Source organism: Oncorhynchus tshawytscha, linkage group LG12 (genome assembly GCF_018296145.1).
Source record: "Oncorhynchus tshawytscha isolate Ot180627B linkage group LG12, Otsh_v2.0, whole genome shotgun sequence".
NCBI lineage: Eukaryota > Metazoa > Chordata > Actinopteri > Salmoniformes > Salmonidae > Oncorhynchus > Oncorhynchus tshawytscha.
Genome location: NC_056440.1, coordinates 55,670,537 through 55,694,467, shown reverse-complemented (window position 1 = coordinate 55,694,467; position 23,931 = coordinate 55,670,537). Strand labels below are relative to the sequence as shown.

The 23,931-nt window shown below is 41.3% G+C and overlaps 1 protein-coding gene across 6 annotated transcripts in view; it reads right to left on the bottom strand.

The window, feature by feature from the left end:
• The window catches only part of LOC112263485 (oxysterols receptor LXR-alpha), a 37,069-nt gene that overhangs the window by 10,538 nt on the left and 2,600 nt on the right, over window positions 1–23,931 (bottom strand). For 5 of the 6 annotated variants that reach the window (XM_024439774.2, XM_042330787.1, XM_042330788.1 and 2 more), the window contains exons 2-3: window positions 14,406–14,625; window positions 3,758–3,997 (exon numbers count right to left, since the gene is read on the bottom strand). In XM_024439774.2, coding sequence (XP_024295542.1) covers window positions 3,758–3,923 — 166 coding nt within the window. In that variant the 5' untranslated portion in view covers window positions 3,924–3,997; window positions 14,406–14,625. Of the gene's footprint in view, window positions 1–3,757; window positions 3,998–14,405; window positions 14,626–23,666; window positions 23,698–23,931 lie in introns of those variants that run through there. The other variant, XM_024439773.2, reaches the window with a different exon arrangement.

The window sequence follows — 23,931 nt, the reverse complement described above, 5'->3', positions numbered from 1 at the left end:
CAGAATCTCTGGTGGCACAGCTAGCACTGTAATGCAGTGGCTTAGACCATTGCGCCACCCGGGAAGCCATCACCGCTTATTTTGAATTGTTTTAATTGTTACCGTTTCATTTCCAAGTTTGCAAAAAAAATATATATAATAAATAAATCACACACACCTGATGTCGGAAGTTTACATAAACCTAAACGCTAAAAAGCGTGTGAGCAAGGAGGCCTACAAACCTGACATAACCTGAAGGCAATGCTACCAAATACTAATTGAGTGTATGTAAACTTCTGACTCACTGGCCAGAAACAAATAACTTTCTTCTGAAACACATCAGTCTGTTTTTGTTCTGAGAAATGAAGGCTATTCCACACAAGAAATTGCCAAGAAACTGAAGATATTGTACAATGCTGTGTACTACTTCACAGAACAGCGCAAACTGGCTATAACCAGAATAGAAAGACGAGTGGGAGGCTGAGAAACAGACGCCACAAGTCCTCAATTGGCAGCTTCATTAAATAGTACCTGCAAAACACCAGTCCCAATGTCAACAGTGAAGAGGCGACTCCGGGATGCTGGCCTAGGCAGATTCTCTGCAGTGTCTGTTCTTTAGCCCATCTTCATCTTTTCTTTTTATTGTCCAGTCAGATATGGCCTTTTCTTTGCAACTCTGCCTAGAAGGCCAGCATCCCGGAGTCGCCTCTTCACTGTTGACGTTGAGACTGGTGTTTTGTGGGAAATATTTAATGAAGCTGGCAGTTGAGGACTTGAGGCGACGTTTATACATCTTGGACCCAGTAGCCTCTGTCCCTAACCCACTAGACTTATAATAAATTCATTTGGCAAACTATCTGGCTATTCAATAAATTGAGGGAAAAGGGATCTCATGTGCATCTCAGATAATTTTACAAGTGTGCTAGAGAGGATACCATTTGAAATGGTGCATGACCACTTAACTTGCCTGGCACTAAATACCTAGAAATCCAAAGCTCATCTTAACTACAGTGAGCTGAAACAAAGCTACAACAAAAAACAGAGCAGGAGTATATTGCTTCTTTCCATGATGGGGTTTCTCTTCCCAGGTTCCTTAATATTTTCCAGAATCTTCAAAAAAAAAATTTAAGACTTTGGACTCAACAACCTTGTCATTTGTCTGGGGTTACAAAAACCACCATATTCATAAAGGCCCACTTGCAAAAGCCCAAGGAAAGTTGCGGCTTAGGCCTACCCATCTTTAAGCATTATTACTGGGCTGCAAATGCCAGGGCATTAACATACCAGCAACTGGGTTTCCCGGATAAGTTGGACACTGTTCCCCCCTGTGGCTAAATATGCAAACCAAGTCTGTCACAAATTCCTCTCTTCCAAACAAACTGACAACTTTTCTTTGAGAAATTCTTAAAGAATTTTAAACCAGATTAAGCATGTTTGCAAGGTGCCTGATACCTCTGTATACACCCCAATATGCTTTTAAATCATTATTTTGTTCCATCGCGGTCTGATAAGGTATTTCTTGAATGGAGGGAGAAGGGACTGGCCACAATTGAAGACTTCTACATAGATAAGCAATTAGCATAATTCGTCCAATTAAAGAATACATTCACACGCCCATTCACCTTTTTTTCCATTACTTACAAGACAGACACGATAGCAAAGTGGAAAGTAAAAATGCTGACACCCTCCATGTAAAACATTTATTTTATGATTTGCTACAGTGCCCTCCCAATTCAAAAACACCTAATCTCATTTTGTCTCCTTTTTCTCCAACTACACACAGGCCTTTACTGGTCATCTCAAGGAGGCTTGGGGCAAAAAAGAAAGATAAAATTGAAAAAGTTAAATATTGAGATTTCAGATGATCTATGGGGAGAAACCCTGTCTAGAATTCACTCGTTCCATCAATGCCAGATATCAGTTGATACAATAAAGTTGTGCATAAACTTCATTACTCCAAAACCAAATGACATACAATTTACCCCCAGGTCTTATTGTGGCAGAATCAGAATCCTTTAGGTAACATTGATAAATAGATGTTTTATCAATTTTCATAAGTATGCTTATGTGGTAAAAGTTACTTGGGCCCCAGAGAGGGGAGAGGTCAGGCTTGTCATCATATGGGAATGTGTCTAACTATTACACGTCCCCTCTGAGGTTGCCTTATCTTGATTTAGTATATGGCCTAGGAGGCTCACTGTCTTTTCTGATCTTGTCCAGGAGGGGGTTTACTTGAGATGGGAGTATCTATAATTGACAATTGATATATGCCATTGGATGAGGTAATGTTTTGGTCCTAAGTGGTACCAAGACCCAGATAAGAACTTCGTTTAGGAGACCAAACTGCACAATAATTTATAGCTAATGCTGTCTGGCTATGGGATACTCCTCTCTAAAGTAAAATCTTCCTTTGTGCAGTTTTCCTAAGACCTGTGGTTTGTTGTCATGTCGACTAGGGGGTGGATCTTTGCTATAAAGGATCTCAGTTGCCATTATGTCGACACTCAGATAATTAAGACATGAAGGTCAGTCAATACAAAAAAATTCAAGAACTTTGAAAGTTTCTTCAAGTGCAGTTGCAAAAACCATCAAGCACTATGATGAAACTGGCTCTCATGAGGAAAGGAAGACGCAGAATGACCTCTGCTGCAGAGGATAATTCATTGGAGTTACCAGGTTCAGAAATTGCAGCCCAAATAAATGCTTCAGAGTTCAAGTAACAGACATCTCAACATCAACTGTTCAGAGGAGACTGCGTAAATCAGGCCTTCATGGTCAAATTGCTGCAAAGAAACCACTACTAAAGGACACCAGTAAGAAGAAGAGACATGCTTGGGCCAAGAAACACAAGCAATGGACATTAGAATGGTGGAAATCTGTCCTTTGGTCTGATGAGTCCAAATGTGAGATTTTTGGTTCCAACTGCCATGTCTTTGTGAGACGCAGAGTAGGTGAATGAATGATCTCTCCATGTGTGGTTCCCACCATGAAGCATGGAGGTGGGGGTGCGTTGTTGGACACACTGATTTATTTGGAATTCAAGGCACTCTTAACCAGGATGGCAACCACAGCATTCTGCAGCGATACACCATCCCATCTGGTTTGCGCTTAGAGGGACTATAATTTGTTTTTCAACAGCACAATGACCCAATACACCTCCAGGCTGTGTAAGGGCTATCTGACCAAGAAGGAGAGTGATGGAGTGCTGCATCAGATGACCTGGCCTCCACAATCACCCGACCTCAACCCAATTGAGATGGTTTGGGATGAGTCGGACGGCAGAGTGAAGGAAAAGCAACCAACAAGTGCTCAGCATATGAAATCCTTCAAGACTGTTGGAAAAGCATTCCAGGTGAAGCTGGTTGAGAGAATGACCAAAGTGTGCAAAGCTGTCAAGGCAAAGGGTGGCTACTTTGAAGATTGTGGATACTTTGAAGAATATATATTTGGATATGTTTAACACTTTTTTGGTTGCTACATGATTCCATGTGTGTTATTTCATAGTGTTGATGTATTTTACTTTTACTCTACGATGTAGAAAATAGTACAAATAAAGAAGAACCCTTTAATGCGTAGGTGTCCAAAATTTGGACTAGTACTGTATAAGATGAGACTTTGTCGAAAACAAACGGATTAGCCTGACGCTTGGACCAGTCCGACTGGTTTGAGGACATCACTGGACACACAGGTGCCAGGTCTCCCTCACAAAATATGTATCTTGACCTCAATGGGACTTTGTGGATAAATAAAGGTTAAATAAATACAAAAACATGCGCACCTGTGTTGGCAGGCATGTCGCCGGCGGGGTCAGCCTTGATGTTGCTGGGCTCCATGAGCAGCGGGCTGCTCTTCTCAGCTAGTGAGGAAGGCCCTTTCTGGGGGGGACTGGAAAACCCTGCATGGTAGGGTGGTTCCAAGGGGAGGAGGTTGCCCTCATGCTTCATTTCTGCAATGCTGTGGTTGTCACCACTGCAGAGGCAGTCCAGTTGCAGCTCTGGGGCCCCGTCGAACACTTCACCTGCGATACAGAAACACACATTGCAGGGTGTCCAATCAAAAATGCATTTTTGACCAATGGGTAAAATAACCAGGTTAATTGTGTAGATCAGTGGTTCTCAACTGGGTTTTGCCTCAGGACCCAAATTGAACCAGGTTGTCTCAGTCGTGACCCAATATTCGGAAAACTTTTTTTTTAATGCTATATTGATAGTAAATGTAGCAATTATATGACAAGGGAACAACCTTTCCACCTCTCATTGTGGATGATACAATTTTCCCATATTCTTGATGAGCTCACTGGTTTAAGACCACAATCTACCAAAAATAGCACTGCTAATAGCACTATTTTGAAAATAATGTGATTGAAGAACAATCGTTCAAAGATTAAATTATTAAAACATTTAAATGTGTCATTTATCTTATCCAAGAGTGACCTGAGTCCATACTTTTTTATCATTCTACATACCTGGTTTAAGTTCAGACTGGAGTATTATTTTACCCACGACCCATTCAAAACCTCCAGTTGAGAATTGCTGGTGTAGATAATCCTGTAAGAAAACCAATGGTCCAAACCGCATGTCCCTATCATAATCTGTTCAAAATGTATTGGTGTGTTTACCCTTGTAGGATGGGCAGAATAAGGGTGACTAAATAAAAAGGAGCCCCTCCCCCCTCAGCAAGGCTAGATTCCGTGCAATAACTAAGGCAACCGGCTACCTGACAGGCTCACTTGCCTGTTGAACTCATTATCTTTCTTCTCGAATCCGCAGGACATAACAATAGAGGTTATATGGATATCGATTTTCAGACACGTCATGTAATATTTTTCAGATTTTAATATACGCTTTTCATATGAATTCAAATTCCTGTAATTTTTTAAAAGATTTCTTACAAAAGCAAGCGCATCTCTGAAATGTCAACTGAGCGTATACCAAGCTTTTCGTTTCCAAATCCTTTTACATTTAATTCTGCTTGTGTCATGCTAATTTAGCTTTTTGCGACCTGCGGAAACAACTTTGAAGACAACCACAAAAATGTCAAATCCTCAAAAGCTATGTCAACAGAGCCCGGTGCTTATTATTGGATGTATTAGACATAATGTTAAATTATGTTTTCGATAAAGACCCCACTGAACAATTCAGAACAAGAATAATCATATTTGCCTTGGTAAAATTTATTTTATACCATAAAGAAAACATTTCACCCACTATAGGCAGAGTGGGTGGAAAACCTACACATTGAGATGTTAGACCACTTTACGGTCACTTGCTGTGGCTTTATTTTTGAAATCATACATGACCACATCACCTTTCTAAAAAGTCACAAGATTGTGAGACGTTCACATTTAGGCCTAAATGTGCTCTAACTACATGCAACAATTACACCTGAAAACAGTCCTAAATGTCAATGATATAGGACTATCTGTAGTAGTAAAAGAATACATTTATAATTTAACAACTTAAAGCTATAAAAAGTAGATGTTTTACTGCCGATCGGCTGGTAACGCGAGGTTCTATGACAATGTATACAAATAGCAACGTCTTCCTGTTACACGGTTGGTTCTAGGAGGTTGAAAACAAACAATATAATACTTCACTTCCCTGAAACAGATGTGTTTGGATTATGACAGGGTAAAAAAGTTAATTTCTTTAAACATTTAATATTTTCATGACATGACTAAGCCAGTTGAAATATAATTTTTTTAAAGAATAGATATATACATTTTCTTTTATCTAAAATTGTCACGACATTATTTTTCATTCTGTAGTGTACTATGTGGGGTGCTCTACAATGTCAGTGCAATGACAAGCGGGGTCGACTGAGAACCCAGCTGATGAATGGGAGTTAAGGACAAGTACCCAGTCAGATCACGACTAAAACAACATGGGGCTCTTACCATGACAAACATGTGATATCAGTCCCAGCCAGTGTGGACATCTTCTGCACAGCAGCTTTTGTCATTACAAAATCAAATCTACACCTGGGGTTAATACAATAATACGAGAGCCAATAGACTGTACTTTAACGCCATAAAGAAGTGATCACGTAGAAAACGTGAAATATAAAGTGCGCCTATACGTGTGATCTCAATTTAAATAGCATGTAGACTAGGTTATATGGGGCGGGGAAGCACGGCGCAGTCACCTTTAACTTCCTAAATATGACAGGCTACAGTTTAGACTCCAACATCGACTGGAAATACATTTTACACTCATTGAAAATCATCCGGCTCACATTTGTCATTTAGCAGGTGCTCTTATCAAGGGCTCAATGGCAGACAGGTTTTCACCTTGTAGGCTCAGGGATTCGAACCAGCAGCCTTTCAGTTACTGGCCCAACTAACCGCTCGGCTACCTGCCACCACCACTTACACAAAATGCTCCTAAAAGTTATGCAAAACGTAGCTCTAGTCAAGTACGTGTCCACTCTCCTATATTTCAACCCAACTACGTCTACACTATTGGCTGATATAGCCCAAAAAGACAGCTAGCCTAATATATAAAAATTGGCCACTTAAGAATCTCTGGTATTTTAACCTATTTCTTGTGCAAAAATAGCCTATTCGAAATGTTGGCAAGGTGGCAAGATTGCTGGGACCAGGGCTGTGGTTCACACTTCATTCGGTATATAGGCTTCCTTGTTGTCACTCTGTCGTTTAGGTTAGTATTGTGGTGTAAGTACAAAGCTGACGATCAGATTTCTACTCTCAAAGCCTTTAAACTCTACACTGATTTAAAGTCACCATGGACTCACTGTGAAATCCCTGAGCGGTTTCCTTCCTCTCTGGCAATAGAGTTAGGAACTATCTTTGTAGTGACAGGGTATATTGACATACCATCCAAAGTGGAATGATTAACTTCACCATGCTCAAAGGAATATTCAATGTCTGCTTTTTACATTTTTACCCATAGGTGCCCTTCTTCGCGAAGCATTAAGAAACCTCTGGTCTTTGTGGTTGACTCTGTTAGAAATTCACTGATCGACTGAAGGATCTTACAGATAATTGAATGTATGAGGTACAGAGATGAGGTAGACATTCAAAAAAAATTAAACACTTATTTCACACAGAGAGTCCATGCGACTTGAGCTAATTTCTAAGAGTTGAATACCTGACTGAAGACATTTTAGCTCTTCATTCATTTGTAAATGCTAGCGGTCTTCAGCTAACCGGTCATCAGCTAAGCTAACCTTTAGCTCGGAAAGCTCTCGCCAGCTCGAACAACGCGACTCTAACCAGAGCATAACGGACCTATTTATTTTTCATCCCCGGATTCATCCCTGGATTCCCACCGCAAACGGAACATTTCAGCTGGATCTTCACAACTAGCTATCTAGCTAAACCGCAACCCCGGATGATTACTCCTGGCTAGCGCTTCCACCCACTTAGCGTGAAGCTAGCCCGGCCAGCGCACCTGTACTACCACCGTAGCATACTCCTGGGCTACAATACCCGGGCCCACGACCGGTCTATCGATGTCACCGCATGAAGAGGAATAAACAGACTCACCCCATCGCGACGTCCCCTAAAGGCCAACTCTCTAGCCCTCGCTATCTCCCTGCTTGCTAAACTCGGCCTGCTAACTGCTAGCTTGTCTAGCCCCGGTCCGCTAACTGCTACCTTGTTTAGCCCGGGCCTACGAACTGTTAGCTTGTTAGCACAGGCCTGCTAACTGCTAGCTTGTCTAGCCCGGGCCTACGAACTGTTAGCTTGTTAGCACAGGCCTGCTAACCGTCTGAATCGCCGCGTCCCAAACACTCACCGGACCCATATTCACTTTCTATCTCTTCTTGATTTTTAATCTGTTTATACCTTTCCGGAAACCTGCCTCACCCAATGTGATACGGAATCGCTATTATTTTTAATTTTTAGAACACACTCAAGAACCTCCAGAAGCTAACCAGCTAACTAGCTACAAGCTATTTAGTCATTGTTAACTTTTTTCAACCTGGATAACACTCGCCAGTCCAGCTTCCCTGCCCCATCCACCGCTGCCCCCTGGACACTGATCTCTTGGCTACATAGCTGATGCACTCTGGACTGTCCATTAATCACGGTACTCCATTCTGCTTGTTTATGTTTTATCTGTCAGCCCCGTTGCCTAGTCAACGCCATTTTACCTGCTGTTGTTGTGCTAGCTGATTAGCTGTTGTCTCACCTACTGTTTAAGCTAGCTTTCCCAATTCAACACCTGTGATTTACTGTATGCCTCGCTGTATGTCTCTCTCAAATGTCAATATGCCTTGTATACTGTTGCTCAGGTTAGTTATCATTGTTCTAGTTCACAATGGAGCCCCTAGTTCTACTCTTCATACCCCTGATAACTCCTTTGTCCCACCTCCCACACATGCGGTGACCTCACCCATTACAACCAGCATGTCCAGAGACACAACCTCTCTCATCATCACCCAGTGCCTGGGCTTACCCCCGCTGTACCCGCACCCCACCATACCCCTGTCTGCGCATTATGCCCTGAATATATTCTACCATGCCCAGAAACCTGCTCCTCTTATTCTGTCCCCAACGCTCTAGGCGACCAGTTTTGATAGCCTTTAGCCGCACCCTCATACTACTCCTTCTCTGTTCCGCGGGTGATGTGGAGGCAAACCCAGGCCCTGCATGTCCCCAGGCACCCTCATTTGTTGACTTCTGTGATCGAAAAAGCCTTGGTTTCATGCATGTCAACATCAGAAGCCTCCTCCCTAAGTTTGTTTTACTCACTGCTCTAGCACACTCTGCTAACCCTGATGTCCTTGCTGTGTCTGAATCCTGGCTCAGGAAGGCCACCAAAAATTCAGAGATTTCCATACCCAACTATAACATCTTCCGTCAAGATAGAACTGCTAAAGGGGAGGAGTTGCAGTCTACTGCAGAGATAGCCTGCAAAGTAATGTCATACTTTCCAGGTCCATACCCAAACAGTTCGAACTACTAATTTTGAAAATTACTCTCTCCAGAAATAAGTCTCTCACTGTTGCCGCCTGCTACCGACCCCCTCAGCTCCCAGCTGTGCCCTGGACACCATTTGTGAATTGATCGCCCCCATCTAGCCTCAGAGTTTGTTCTGTTAGGTGACCTAAACTGGGATATGCTTAACACCCCGCCAGTCCTGCAATCTAAGCTAGATGCCCTCAATCTCACACAAATCATCAAGGAACCCACCAGGTACAACCCTAACTCTGTAAACAAGGACACCCTCATAGACGTCATCCTGACCAACTGGCCCTCCAAATACACCTCCGCTGTCTTCAACCAGGATCTCAGCGATCACTGCCTCATTGCCTGTATCCGCTACGGAGCCGCAGTCAAACGACCACCCCTCATCACTGTCAAACGCTCCCTAAAACACTTCTGTGAGCAGGCCTTTCTAATCGACCTGGCCCGGGTATCCTGGAAGGACATTGACCTCATCCCGTCAGTTGAGGATGCCTGGTCATTCTTTAAAAGTAACTTCCTTACCATTTTAGAGAAGCATGCTCCGTTCAAAAAATGCAGAACTAAGAACAGATACAGTCCTTGGTTCACCCCAGACCTGACTGCCCCCGACCAGCACAAAAACATCCTGTGGCGGACTGCAATAGCATCGAATAGTCCCCAGGATATGCAACTGTTCAGGGAAGTCCGGAACCAATACACGCAGTCAGTCAGGAAAGCTAAGGCCAGCTTCTTCAGGCAGAAGTTTGCATCCTGTAGCTCCAACTCCAAAAAGTTCTGGGACACTGTGAAGTCCATGGAGAACAAGAGCACCTCCTCCCAGCTGCCCACTGCACTGAGGCTAGGTAACACGGTCACCACCGATAAATCCATGATTATCGAAAACTTCAATAAGCATTTCTCAACGGCTGGCCATGCCTTCCGCCTGGCTACTCCAACCTCGGCCAACAGCTCTGCCCCCGGCAGCTCCTCGCCCAAGCCTCTCCAGGTTCTCCTTTACCCAAATCCAGATAGCAGATGTTCTGAAAGAGCTGCAAAACCTGGACCCGTACAAATCAGCTGGGCTTGACAATCTGGACCCCCTATTTCTGAAACTTTCCGCCGCCATTGTCGCAACCCCTATTACCAGCCTGTTCAACCTCTCTTTCATATCGTCTGAGATCCCCAAGGATTGAAAGCTGCCGCAGTCATCCCCCTCTTCAAAGGGGGAGACACCCTGGACCCAAACTGTTACAGACCTATATCCATCCTGCCCTGCCTATCTAAGGTCTTCGAAAGCCAAGTCAACAAACAGGTCACTGACCATCTCGAATCCCACCATACCTTCTCCGCTGTGCAATCTGGTTTCCGAGCCGGTCACGGGTGCACCTCAGCAACACTCAAGGTACTAAACGATATCATAACCGCCATCGATAAAAGACAGTACTGTGCAGCAGTCTTCATTGACCTTGCCAAGGCTTTCGACTCTGTCAATCACCATATTCTTATCGGCAGACTCAGTAGCCTCGGTTTTTCGGATGACTGCCTTGCCTGGTTCACCAATTACTTTGCAGACAGAGTTCAGTGTGTCAAATCGGAGGGCATGCTGTCCGGTCCTCTGGCAGTCTCTATGGGGGTGCCACAGGGTTCAATTCTCGGAACGACTCTTTTCTCTGTATATATCAATGATGTTGCTCTTGCTGCGGGCGATTCCCTGATCCACCTCTACGCAGACGACACCATTCTATATACTTTCGGCCCGTCATTGGACACTGTGCTATCTAACCTCGAAACAAGCTTCAATGCCATACAACACTCCTTCCGTGGCCTCCAACTGCTCTTAAACGCTAGTAAAACCAAATGCATGCTTTTCAACCGATCGCTGCCTGCACCCGCATGCCCGACTAGCATCACCACCCTGGATGGTTCCGACCTTGAATATGTGGACATCTAAGTACCTAGGTGTCTGGCTAGACTGCAAACTCTCCTTCCAGACTCATATCAAACATCTCCAATCGAAAATCAAATCAAGAGTCGGCTTTCTATTCCGCAACAAAGCCTCCTTCACTCACGCCGCCAAGCTTACCCTAGTAAAACTGACTATCCTTCCGATCCTCGACTTCGGCGATGTCATCTACAAAATGGCTTCCAACACTCTACTCAGCAAACTGGATGCAGTCTATCACAGTGCCATCCGTTTTGTCACTAAAGCACCTTATACCACCCACCACTGCGACCTGTATGCTCTGGTCGGCTGGCCCTCGTTACATATTCGTCGCCAGACCCACTGGCTCCAGGTCATCTACAAGTCCATGCTAGGTAAAGCTCCGCCTTATCTCAGTTCACTGGTCACGATGGCAACACCCATCCGTAGCACGCGCTCCAGCAGGTGTATCTCACTGATCATCCCTAAAGCCAACACCTCATTTGGCCGCCTTTCGTTCCAGTACTCTGCTGCCTGTGACTGGAACGAATTGCAAAAATCGCTGAAGTTGGAGACTTTTATCTCCCTCACCAACTTCAAACATCAGCTATCTGAGCAGCTAACCGATCGCTGCTGCTGTACATAGTCTATTGGTAAATAGCCCACCCATTTTCACCTACCTCATCCCCATACTGTTTTTATTTATTTACTTGCTCTTTTGCACACCAATATCTCTACCTGTACATGACCATCTGATCATTTATCACTCCAGTGTTAATCTGCAAAATTGTAATTATTCGCCTACCTCCTCATGCCTTTTGCACACATTGTATATAGACTCCCCCTTTGTTTTCTACTGTGTTATTGACTTGTTAATTGTTTATTCCATGTGTAACTCTGTGTTGTCTGCTCACACTGCTATGCTTTATCTTGGCCAGGTCGCAGTTCCAAATGAGAACTTGTTCTCAACTGGCCTACCTGGTTAAATAAAGGTGAAATAAAATAAAAATAATAATAATAAAAATGTCTAAAAACATAATTCCACTTTGACATTCTGGAGTGTTGTGTGTAAGCCAGTGACAAAATCAAAATTTAATACATTTTAAAAATTCAGGCTGTAACAACATTTGTAAAAAAGTCAAGGTGCATGAATACTTTCTGAATGTATTGTAGTTGAAATTGTCGGTCTGTCACCTGGCCTTAATTTCAACGTCCACAAATTGGTCCAAACCTAGACGTCCACGATTGGTTCAGATTTGGTCCGGTCCAAATCTGAACCAATCATAGACGTCTAGGTTTCTAAAGTTTAGACAGTACAGCAAGAGTATAGTACTTTATACTCTATAATCAATAAAGAAAAGTAGTAGATCAGAACAGTCCTTGTACAATAGAATGGAGTAGAGTTTAGTAGAGCACTACAGCATACTAGAGTTGAGCAGATCAGAAATCTGCATTTTTTTTTTTAAAAACAGACCTTGAAAAAAAATAAACAAGTCAGGTTTGTTTTATATTGAAAGTCAGTGTATTTCCTGCTTCAATAGAGTGATCAGGGGTGTTAGAATATAGTTTTCCTTCAAAGAAAATACATTAGCGCAACACATTCGGCAGAAAATAGCTTCCTTTTCATCAGGATGGCAACCAAAGTGCAATTCTATTTATAGCAGCCACATTTAAAATGAGCTGACAATGGAAAAAGGTATTTTTGGCAAAAACGATGCATGGCCATCATATTTATAATGTTTATCATAAAAAGAATGTAGCCAGCTACATTTCCTAATTTTCACTTGAAGTTAATCTTGCATATTACCAGAGAAAAGTAGGTTACACTGAGAAAAGTAGTTACACATTAGTCAGAGCATGGTCTGCTGATAAAATGCCCGTGTGTGAATTCTCATCCAATTGGAGAAGTGCAACTGACGTACAAAATGTGTGCTGACAATATACAGCATTTTAGATCTGCGTTTACAAACTGCTTCAAGATATTTCTTATGCGGGAAAAACAAAAAGTCTAAAAAATGCAAAATTCTGCATTAACACACCCCTGTTGAGTACACTATAATGTAGTGTAGTATACTTTACTTGAATATACTCTGAGCTATAGTGTGCTGTACTTTGATGTCCAAACTTTGCAACAGAATGGTTCAGATTTGGTCCGGTCCAAAGCAACCAAATTTGGTCTTGTTTGGTGGTATAGCTCATTAAAATAATAGCCCGTGTAGAATAATACCCAAATATTTCAACCTTTTTTTACCTATTTAGGATACATCACCATGAAGAGAATGACATTCATATCCATAATTATGCAGGGACCCATGATGAAATTCCGTTAACACAATTCTGTTACCAGGTGTAAATCCACTACTGTAGTTTAATAACCAAATTAGATGTTTTCAAACACAACATGCCTGCAGAAAGAATGGGGTGTCAACTATGACATCTTTGAATCTTAATTTGAAGCCGAGTTCTGGGAAAAAGTGGTCACTTTGGGGGGGAATTCTGCTACCAAACTTTGCATCTCCACAGTTCTTCGAGTAAATGTGTTTTTGTCAAATGTTCTTGGTAAAATCTAGAAGTAGTCTGTGCATAGAGTTTGAAATCAAATGGTTATTGATTGGTATACATTTTAAGTGTCTCCACGCAATTTTATTACAGTGGAATTGTCCATAGCTAGGAGACATTGTGGTTTAGTGGGTTGAAATCTTCATAGAAGTCGGGGAAAAAATATGACAATTTTAGCACTTTAGTTAGTCTTTTTTCATATAAAAAACTGATTTATTGAAACGTCCATGTGGTCTATATTAAAAAAGGGGCACTTTGTAATAACTTATAACAGGCTTTAAAATATCCATGGGATATGGGATTCAAATAGTACTCTATTTGTGGAACGATTGATTGATACCCATTGATTCTTTCAAGAACATAAACTTAAACTTAAAATGCCTCATGAGCTTAGTCCAACTGTCCCCATCAGAACCCAAAATAAGCCTGCTTTACTCCAATGTTTGTAAACAGCGTAAGTTTAAACAAACTGTATAGCCTCAAAACGAATGATGGGGGAGAGGGGAATCGATAATTACTTAAGGATATCGTACAATTTTGACAATGGCACAATTTTATTTTTGCACTAGTTGGCTGTACCTGCAACAAAACGCCAGTATTTGTCCTACATCAAACGTGAACAATTAAGAAAAATGCAGGGCGGCAGATGGCCTAGATTAAGAGCGTTGCGCAAGTAACCAAAAAGTCACTGGTTTGAATCCCTGAGCCGATTAGGCCCAAAATCTGTTGATATGCCCTTGAGTAAGGCACTTAACTCTAATTGCTCCTGTAAATCTCTGAATAAGAGTGTCTGCTAAATTCCTATGATGTAAATGTAAAATGCCATCTGGCCCCATCTTCATTGACTCAATTCAACCATTTGGGCAAATGTAGGCATAATAAAAATGTACAAAATTAAAGAAACAGACTTACTTAGCATAGTCCTGTTATTCGTTTGAGCGGCACAAGTGTATTGCATGTCAGTAACTTGTCAGCGTGTTTAAGAGATTGACCAGAGAGTCAGTTAAACTGGCCATCTGGTGTTCAACATACCTTTGAAGTAATGTCCTGTTATGATCTGTCCATCTTGCCCATGTGAGACTGAAACCTCATTCAATGTGGCTGCTTCCCCGGCAATGACAGGCGAACAGCTTTAAGGACAGGCCTGTTTGTGTTCCACTCAAAAAAATAAATCCCTCTGTCCTCGGTCTCGTGGAAGTTATGACTCAAGCATATCTTGAGAGAAACACAAACCCTTCTGCTAGCCAATATCCTGTGGGAGACAGAGAGATGGAGGAAAGGCAGGGTGAAAACAGGAACACAGACGAGGTAACTATTGGTCGTTTGCATGGTTCTGAAATCCCAATAGGGCCTTGTGCTGCTCAAATATTTTCATCTTGGAGTGTGTCTAACCAGCCACTTCTCACAAACACAATACAAAAAAGCAGCCTTCTCAAAGTTCTCTAGTGAACAGAGAACTAACAAATCACAAGTTATGGTGTAATAGTACACCATTTGTACTGAACCGTTCGGTATGGGGACCTCAGGTCTGTCCGCACTGAACCCAAATTAATACAAAAAATAAAATGTACAAAATAAAAATACACTGGGCCTATAAGCTATTGTAGGACTACGCCTCAAGTAAATCTGAGCAGAAAAATATTACAGGCTATTCTGTGAAAATTATAATTTTAATTGGCGCATTTGAAACTGTGCTTTTGTGAGGCACAGCCAGAAACTAGTTTAAATCTCCAGTTTGGGAACATTGTCTTCCCAGACTACAACAGCGATGGACAGATAGTGGATAAAACGTTAACAGTACGTTGCCACGCTCAATGTGAATAACCTATGCATGTTGACACATTTCAGGGCTCCACAGTGCAACCATTTGACTTACATTTCAATAAAAATGTTAATGTGTACCAGCTAAAATTGCAGTGGTCTGAAGGAATAGGTCCATTCTATGAATTATGTTAATATAATTGAAATGACCCCCACCTTGTATTCAAGAGCATGTCTCAACCAATGGCAGGCACAAAACACAAACCTCAGATGATGTCAAGTAGGGTCGAAGCTTTAACATAAGTGAATGTAATGCAATGCATCGCAGTGCTAGAGGTGTCTCTAGAGACCTGGGTTCAATCCCGGGCTGTGTCGCAGCCGGGAGATCCGCGAGGCGGCGATCAATTGTCCCAGCGACGTCCTGGTTAGGCCCACTGGGATGTCCTTGTCCCATCGCGCTCTAGTGACTCCTTGTTGCGGGCAGACCGCCATTACGAGTCAGCATCACTAAAGTGTCATGCCGCCATCTCGGTAAGGTGGTTCTCTAAGTTTTTCCCAATTTGAACTTTAGTAATTTCGGTAATGAGAAGGTCAAGTGTCAAAAGTTATTTTTTAGAAAAAATATCCTCATTCTGAAAACATAAGTGAAGAAATTTGTGCTCAACTAAGGACTACTCCAATGGCTGATGCATCATTGGTGAATAAAAATGTATTGAAAAACTGAGTTTGTACAGCAACTTCAAAAAGTGTTATGTTAATTGACAAACGTGTCCACAGGTGTTTAAGTAATAAATATTATAGTTCAATGTAAACCATTTATGGACCAACTACAGCAACAGTGTTTTATTCAAATAAGTTAGGTTTTTCTAAAGTAAAAAATTACCTAAAGATTTAATACGGACGAATTTTGGTAATGAGACTTTGGGGTGACATTTTTTTCATTATAATAAAGACAGTGCCATAAACTAGGCATCTTAGTCTTCAGAATTATAGTTCACCGTTGCAGATGCATCATGGTTTTCTAACTCAATTTGCTAAGCCATGGTTAAAGCTGGTTTCATGACAATCACACAGTTGTTCAAAATTCATTGATTCTTGAAGAACCACCACTACGCTAGACTCCGCATGAGCTTAGTACAACCGTCTTACCAAGATAACTAGGGCTAGGAATTGCCAGGGACCTCACGATATGATAATGACACTTTGGTGCCGATGCAATATGTATTTCAATTCTCATAATTCTAGATGTATTGCGATTAGATACTGCGATTTAATTGCAATTTGATGTTCCAAACATATTGCTCACTATATGTCTGCTGCTGAGAAACAAGACAGAGCATAAGAAAATGTATTTTGATCAGTCATGGAAGTAAAAGCGCTGAAAATGTGTTGGCTTACTATTTAAAAAGGAAGATGGGTAACAAGCTATAGGATGAAAACTACCAGTGTTAATGTGCAGGTACAGCCAACTAACATTAGCTAACACTACTTAGCACCAGTGGTAGAAAAAGTACCCAAATGTCATACTTGAGTAAAAGAAAGATACCTTAATAGAAAAATCACTCATAATCAGTAAAAGTCAACCAGTAAAATGCTACTTGAGTAAAAGTACTTGGTTTTAAATATACTTAAGCAGCCAAAGTAAATGTAATTGCTTAAAATATACTTAAGCATCAAAACTATAAATCATTTCAAATTCCTTAAATTAAGCAAACCAGACAGCACACTCCAACACTAGGATATTACATAAAAACCAAGCATTTGTGATTAGTGAGTCCTTCAGATCAGAGGCAGTAGGCATGACCAGGGATGTTCTCTGGATAAGTGTGTGAATTAGGCCATTGTCCTGTCCTGCTAAGCATTCAAAATGTAACGAGTACTTTTGGGTGTCAGGGAAAAATCTATGGCGTAAAAAGTACATTATTTTCTTTAGGAATGCAGTGAAGTAAAAGTTGTCAAATATAAAATAGTAAAGTAACAAAAACTACTGAAGTAGTACCAAAGTATTTTTAATTAAGTACATTACACCCCTGCTTTTTACAAATCGATTCTTGGGAGTCAAATTATCAATATAATATTGTGATGTGTAACTATTGATTTTACCTGCATCACTATTGACCACCCCAAATAAAATAGGCTATACTTGTTTTAATCCATTGTTTGTAAACAAGCTTCAAAATCAGTTTAAAACTATATTTTTGATATAGTGGGCTGTCTGTTGTATCCATAGTACCATCTATGAATGTAAGAGATTAGGCCTACAATTCTCCAGAACCATTTCTTAGTTATGGCAAAACAAGTGCCTGGGCTGCCGTTGGTGAAAAACCAAAGGAGGATTGTTCCTTTCAATACTTTTTGCCTATTTAAATGTACTGTGTCCTAGGCTAACAATTTCCACTTTAGAGGACAGGAAAGCTGCAGCTGGTTTGAAAGCTTGAGTTGACTGGGTAAATGAGGATCTTTGGGCTGTGGGCCACTGACCTAAAGTAACCTCCCCCCTTGCTCAATACAAGTCCAATGTTCTGTAGAGCTTATCAGGAACCTATGTCCAGGAAATGGGTGCTACTGTTCTCAAAGACTGGTGGAATTTAAATCATAGGAGACATTCCCAATAAATTATAAAATATATTTTTCAAAAGGGGATATCTGCATTTGCCCTACACCCATTGATTCCTGAAGAGGCCTAATTCAAAAACCTTACTTAAAAATATCCTTTGGTCATAAATAGATGACATTAATTTATTTCCATGGCTAGGGGGAGCAGACATTCTGAGATATGAAATTAGGAATATGCCCTTTAACCCACTTTATTCAAAGCCTGTTCTGAGAACTATTGGGAACAGTCCCCTCATTTGTAAACATAGGATTGTTACTCAACAATGGTGAAGAAGCCATACAAAGCTTTAAGAAAACTCATGTTGCTTATGCCCAAGTTTCAGTACCTCCTTTGCTGGCGAGCATGCATGGGAGTGTGTACGTACGTACAATCTCACAGTGAAAGGCAGCAGGAGACAGTTCCATCACAGTAGAACATCTATTGGGTGTAACTTATTTTTTCTCCTGAGTGTCACATCAGCGGATGTAACTACTGGTTAAGCGAAAAGTCTTCCATACTCAGCACCAACAACAGCGTGTGAAAGGTAACCTTAGCAGATTTTGGCCATCCATAATCACACTTCAAGAAATTCTGGGTACAGAACTAGTATGAGTTCTAGTCATTATATTTATATGAGTTTGGCCTCTAATGACCCACTGAGGAAAGAAAAGTCACCTCAAATTAAAGTCCCCCACACACACACGTAGACTTGGACATGGACACAATTACTACCGTTGCTAGCTAGTAACGGGCTAATGCAACGCTCCATTAGCCGTTACAGGATAGGTACGGTTTGGCGAAGCACCGAAAATTTGAGACCAACCATAACAATACTATCTTCATTTTCGAGTTGGTCAAACCTTTTTCCACATTTTGTTACAGCCTTATTCTAAAATGGCTAGTTTATACATATAAAAAATATTTAAAAGAATAAATAAAATCAATCTACACACAATACCCCATAAAGACAACGCAAAAACAGGATTGACATTTTTTACAAATGAAATACATTGTTTACATAAGGTATTACATAGTATTCAGACCCATTTCCATGAGACTAAATTGAGCTCAGGTGTATCCGATTACCATTGATCATCCTTGAGATGTTTCTACAACTTGATTGGACATTATTTGGAAAGGCACAGAACTCATTATTTATATATATATATATATATATATATATATGGTGATTAGAAAATATATATATATATATAAGGTCCCACAGTTGACAGTGCATGTCAGAGCAAAAACCAAGCAATGAGGTCGAAGTAATTGTCCGTTGAGCTCTGAGATAGGATTGAGGCACCAATTTCGGGACGGGTACCAAAACATTTATGTAGCATTGAAGGTCCACAAGAACACAGTGGCCTCCATCATTCTTAAATGGAAGAAGTTTGAAACCCCCGAGACTCTTCCTAGAGCTGGCCGACCAGTCAAACTGAGCAATCGAGGGAGAAGGGCCTTGGTCAGGGAGGTGGCCGAGAACCCAATGGTCACTGACAGAGATCCAGAGTTCCTCTGTGGTGATTAGAAAACCTTCCAGAAGGACAACCATCTCTGCAGCACTCCACTAATCAGGCGTTTATGGTAAGGTGGCCAGACGGAAGTCACTCCTCAGTAAAAAGCAGGTGACAGCCCACTTGGAGTTTGCCAAAAGGCACCTAAGACCATGTCTGATAAAATCAAAATTGAAAACTTTGGCCTGAATGCCAAGCGATACGTCTGGAGGAAACCTTACACCATCATGCTGTGGGGATGTTTTTCAGCAGCAGGGACTGGGAGACTAGTCAGGATTATTGATGAAAACCTGCTCCAGAGTGCTCAGGACCTCAGACTGGAGCAAAGCTTCACCTTCCAACAGGACAACGACCCTAAGCACACAGCCAAGACAATGCAGGAGTGTGTGGCCCAGCCAGAGCCCGGACTTTAACCCGATCAAACATCTCTGGAGAGACCTGAAAATAGCTGTGCAGCGACACTTCCCAGCCAACCTGAAAAACCTTAAATACAAGTGTGCCAAGCAAGTAGCGTCATACCCAAGATGACTCCAGGCTGTAATCGCTGCCAAATGTGCTTCAACAAAGTACTGAGTAAAGGGTCTAAATACTTACGTAAATGTAACCTGTTTTTGCTTTGTCATTATGCGGCAGTGTGTAGATTGAGGGGGGAAAACAAATACATTTTAGAAAAAGGCTGTTAACAAAATGTGGAAAAAGTCAAGGGGTCTGAATTCTTTCCCAATGCACTGTATCTTCTAAAAAGTCAATGTCCAGTTGCAGGTGGGTAGTTTGAATTTAGAAAATGCTCCGTTATTAAAATAAATCCATGTTTTCCTTCATGAAGTAATCCAACATCGTGTACACCGCCATCTTGTCTATTTAAAATATTTTCTCATTGATTGTTACAGGTGAGTGTCATAATGACATACTGCACTTTGCGGTGGACCCACTGGAGTGTATGATTGATGAAACAGTGAAGCATGTGTTGATGTATTGTTCTAAGTACCAGTATGTGGAAGAGAGTGATAGAATGAGGTTTAGGGTTATTGAGGTTGGACAGGGATGGATGATTGACTACACACTCCATCCAGTACAGTAGGTGGACCTCTAACGTTTGTTTGCGGACCGCCATTATCTTATAGAAGGGGTGGACATACCCGTCTCAATCAATTACTATTATAACTAGAGGTCGACCGATTAAATCGGAATGGCCGATTAATTAGGGCTGATTTCAAGTTCAAGAACGGTGGGTTAACTGCCTCCTTCAGGGGGAGAACGAGAGATTCACTTTGTCAGCTCGGGGGATCCAATCTGGCAACCTTACAGTTAACTAGTCCAACGCAATAACAACCTGCCTCTTGTTGCACTCCACAAGGAGACTGCCTGTTACGAAAAATGCAGTAAGCCAAGGTAAGTTGCTAGCTAGCATTAAACTTATATTATAAAAAACAATCATAATCACTAGTTAACTACACATGGTTGATGATATTACTAGATATTATCTAGTGTGTCATATAATCTGACTGAGCATACAAGTATCTGACTGAGCGGTGGTAGGCAGAAGCAGGCGCGTAAACATTCATTCAAACAGCACTCTCTGCATTTTACCAGCAGCTCTTCGTTGTGCGTCAAGCGTTGCGCTGTTTATGACTTCAAGCCTATCAACTCCCGAGATGAGGCTGGTGTAACCGATGTGAAATGGCTGGCTAGTTAGCGCGCGCTAATAGCGTTTCAAATGTCACTCGCCCTGAGCCTGTGGTTGTTTCCCTTGCTCTGCATGGGTAACGATGCTTTGAGGGTGGCTGTTGTCGTTGTGTTTCTGGTTCGAGCCCAGGGAGGAGCGAGGAGAGGGACGGAAGCTATACTGTTACACTGGCAATACTAAAGTGCCTATAAGAACATCCAATAGTCAAATGTTAATGAAATACAAATGGTATAGAGGGAAATAGTCCTATAATTATTACAACCTAAAACTTCTTACCTGGGAATATTGAAGACTCATGTTTAAAGGAACCACCAGCATATGTTCTCATGTTCTGAGCAAGGAACTTAAACGTTAGCTTTCTTACATAGCACATATTGCACTTTTACTTTCTTCTCCAACACTTTGTTTTTGCATTATTTAAACCAAATTGAACATGTTTCATGATTTGAGGCTAAATTGATTTTATTGATGTATTATATTAAGTTAAAATAAGTGTTCATTCAGTATTGTTGTAATTGTCATTATTACACATTTTAAAAAATTACAAAAATCGGCCGATTAATCGGTATCGGCTTTTTTGGTCCTCCCATAATTGGTATCGGTGTTGAAAAATCATAATCAGTCAACCTCTAATTATAACCTACCCAAACCAGAAACCATGGATAGATGGCAGCATTCGCGCTAAACTGAAAGTGCAAACCACCGCATTTAATCATGGTTGAATACAAACATTTTAATTATTCCCTCCGTAAGGCAATCAAACAGACAAAACGTCAGTACAGAGACAGTTTAATAATGGAAAAGTTGTAATCAATTTATCACTAGCCACTTTATATAATGTTTACATACCCTACATTACTCATCTCATATGTATATACTGTACGCTATACCATCTACTACATCTTGCCATCTTGATGTAATGTATCACTAGCCACTTTAAACGTTTTCATACCCTACATTACTCATCTCATATTTATATTGTACTCTATACCATCTACTGCATCTTGCCTATGCCGTTCGGCCATCACTCATTTATATATTTTTATGTATATATTCGTATTCATTCCTTTACACTTTTGTGTATAAGGTAGTTGTTGTAAAATTGTTAGGTTATATTACTTGTTAGATATTACTGCACGGTCAGAACTAGAAGCACAAGCATTTTTCTACACTTGCATTAACATCTGCTAACCATGTGTATGTGACAAATAGATTTTATTTAAAAGTGGAGTCACAATTCAACGGCTCAGACATGTGGCAGGGTCTACAGACAATCACAGATTACAAAGGGAAAACCAGCCAAGTCGGACACAGACGTCCTGCTCCCAGACAAGCTAAACACCTTCTTTGCAAACTTTGAGGACAACACAGTGCTATCAACGCGGCCCACTCCCAAGGACTGTGGGCTCTCATCTGTGGCCTACCTGAGTAAGACATTTAAGAGCTTTAACCCTTGCAGGGCTGCCAGCCCAGACGGCATCCATAGCCACATCCTCAGAGCATGCGGTGACCAGCTGGCTGGAGTGTTCAGACATATTCAATCTCTCCCTAATCCAGTCTGCTGTCCCCACCATGCTTCAAGATGTCCACCATTGGTCCTGTACCCAAGAAACCCTACCCCATCCCAAAATCCCTTTCATCCCTGTCCAACCTCAATAACCCTACACATCAAAGCAAAGGTAACTGAACTACTGACTACCGCCCTGTAGCACTCAGTTCTGTCATCATTAAGCGCTTGAGAGGCTAGTTAACCTCTTGAGTGTAGGGGGCAGTATTTTGATGTTTGGATGAAAAATGTACCCAAATGAGACTGCCTATTTCTCAGGCCCAGAATATGCATATAATTGTTAGGATAGAATTAGGCTAGAAAACACTCTAAAGTTTCCAAAACTCTCAAATATTGTCTGTGAGTATAACAAAACTGATATTGCAGGCGAAAACCTGAGGAAAATAAAACCTGGAAGTGTTGTTTTTCCTGGAAGCTCTGTTCCATAGCCTGCCTTCGCTCCATTTAAAGGGATATCAACCAGATTCCTTTTCCTATGGCTTCCCCATGGTGTGAACAGTCTTTAGACATAGTTTCAGGCCTTTATTTTGAAAAATTAGCGAGAAAGATCACATCGTGTCATTGGATGGCTGGGTGCCAGCAGCGTTTTGCATGCACAACAGCTTGGAGCAGACATTTTCTCTCTCCTATTGAAGAAGCTACAGTCCCGGTTGAAATATTATTGATTATATATTGTAAAAACAACCTGATGATTGATTACAAAAAACATTTGACATGTTTCTACGAACATTATGGATACTAATTGGAATTTTCGTCTGCGATGTCGTGACCGCTCGAGCCCTTCTGAACAAAACGTGCCAACCAAATGGAGGTATTTTGGATAGAAAAATAATCTTTATTGAACAAAAGGAACATTTATTGTGTAACTGGGAGTCTCATGAGTGCAAACATCCAAAGATCAAAGGTAAGCTATTAATTTTATTGCTTTTCTGACTTTCGTGACCAATCTGACACACCAGGTGGATTAATAACAAGCTAAGCTGTGTTTTGCAATATTGCACTTGTGATTTCATGAAAATTAAATATTTTTTGTAATTTAATTTGAATTTAGCGCTCTGCAATTCAGCGGATGTTGACAAAAACGATCCCCCTAACGGGATGGGTGCATCAAGAAGTTAAAAGATCATAACCACCTTACACCCTAGACCCACTTCAATTTGCTTACCGCCCCAATAGATCCACAGACGATGCCCTATCCCACCTGGAAAAGAGGAATACCCATGTAAGAATGCTGTTCATTGACTATAGCTCAGCCTTCAACACAATAGTACTCTCCAAGCTCGGGGACCTGTATTTGTGCAACTTGGGCCGCCCCCAGGTGGTAAAGGTAGGAAACAACATCTCCACTTCACTGATCCTCAACACAGTGGCACCACAAGGTTACGTACTCAGTCCCCTCCTGTACACCCATGACTGCGTAACCACACACA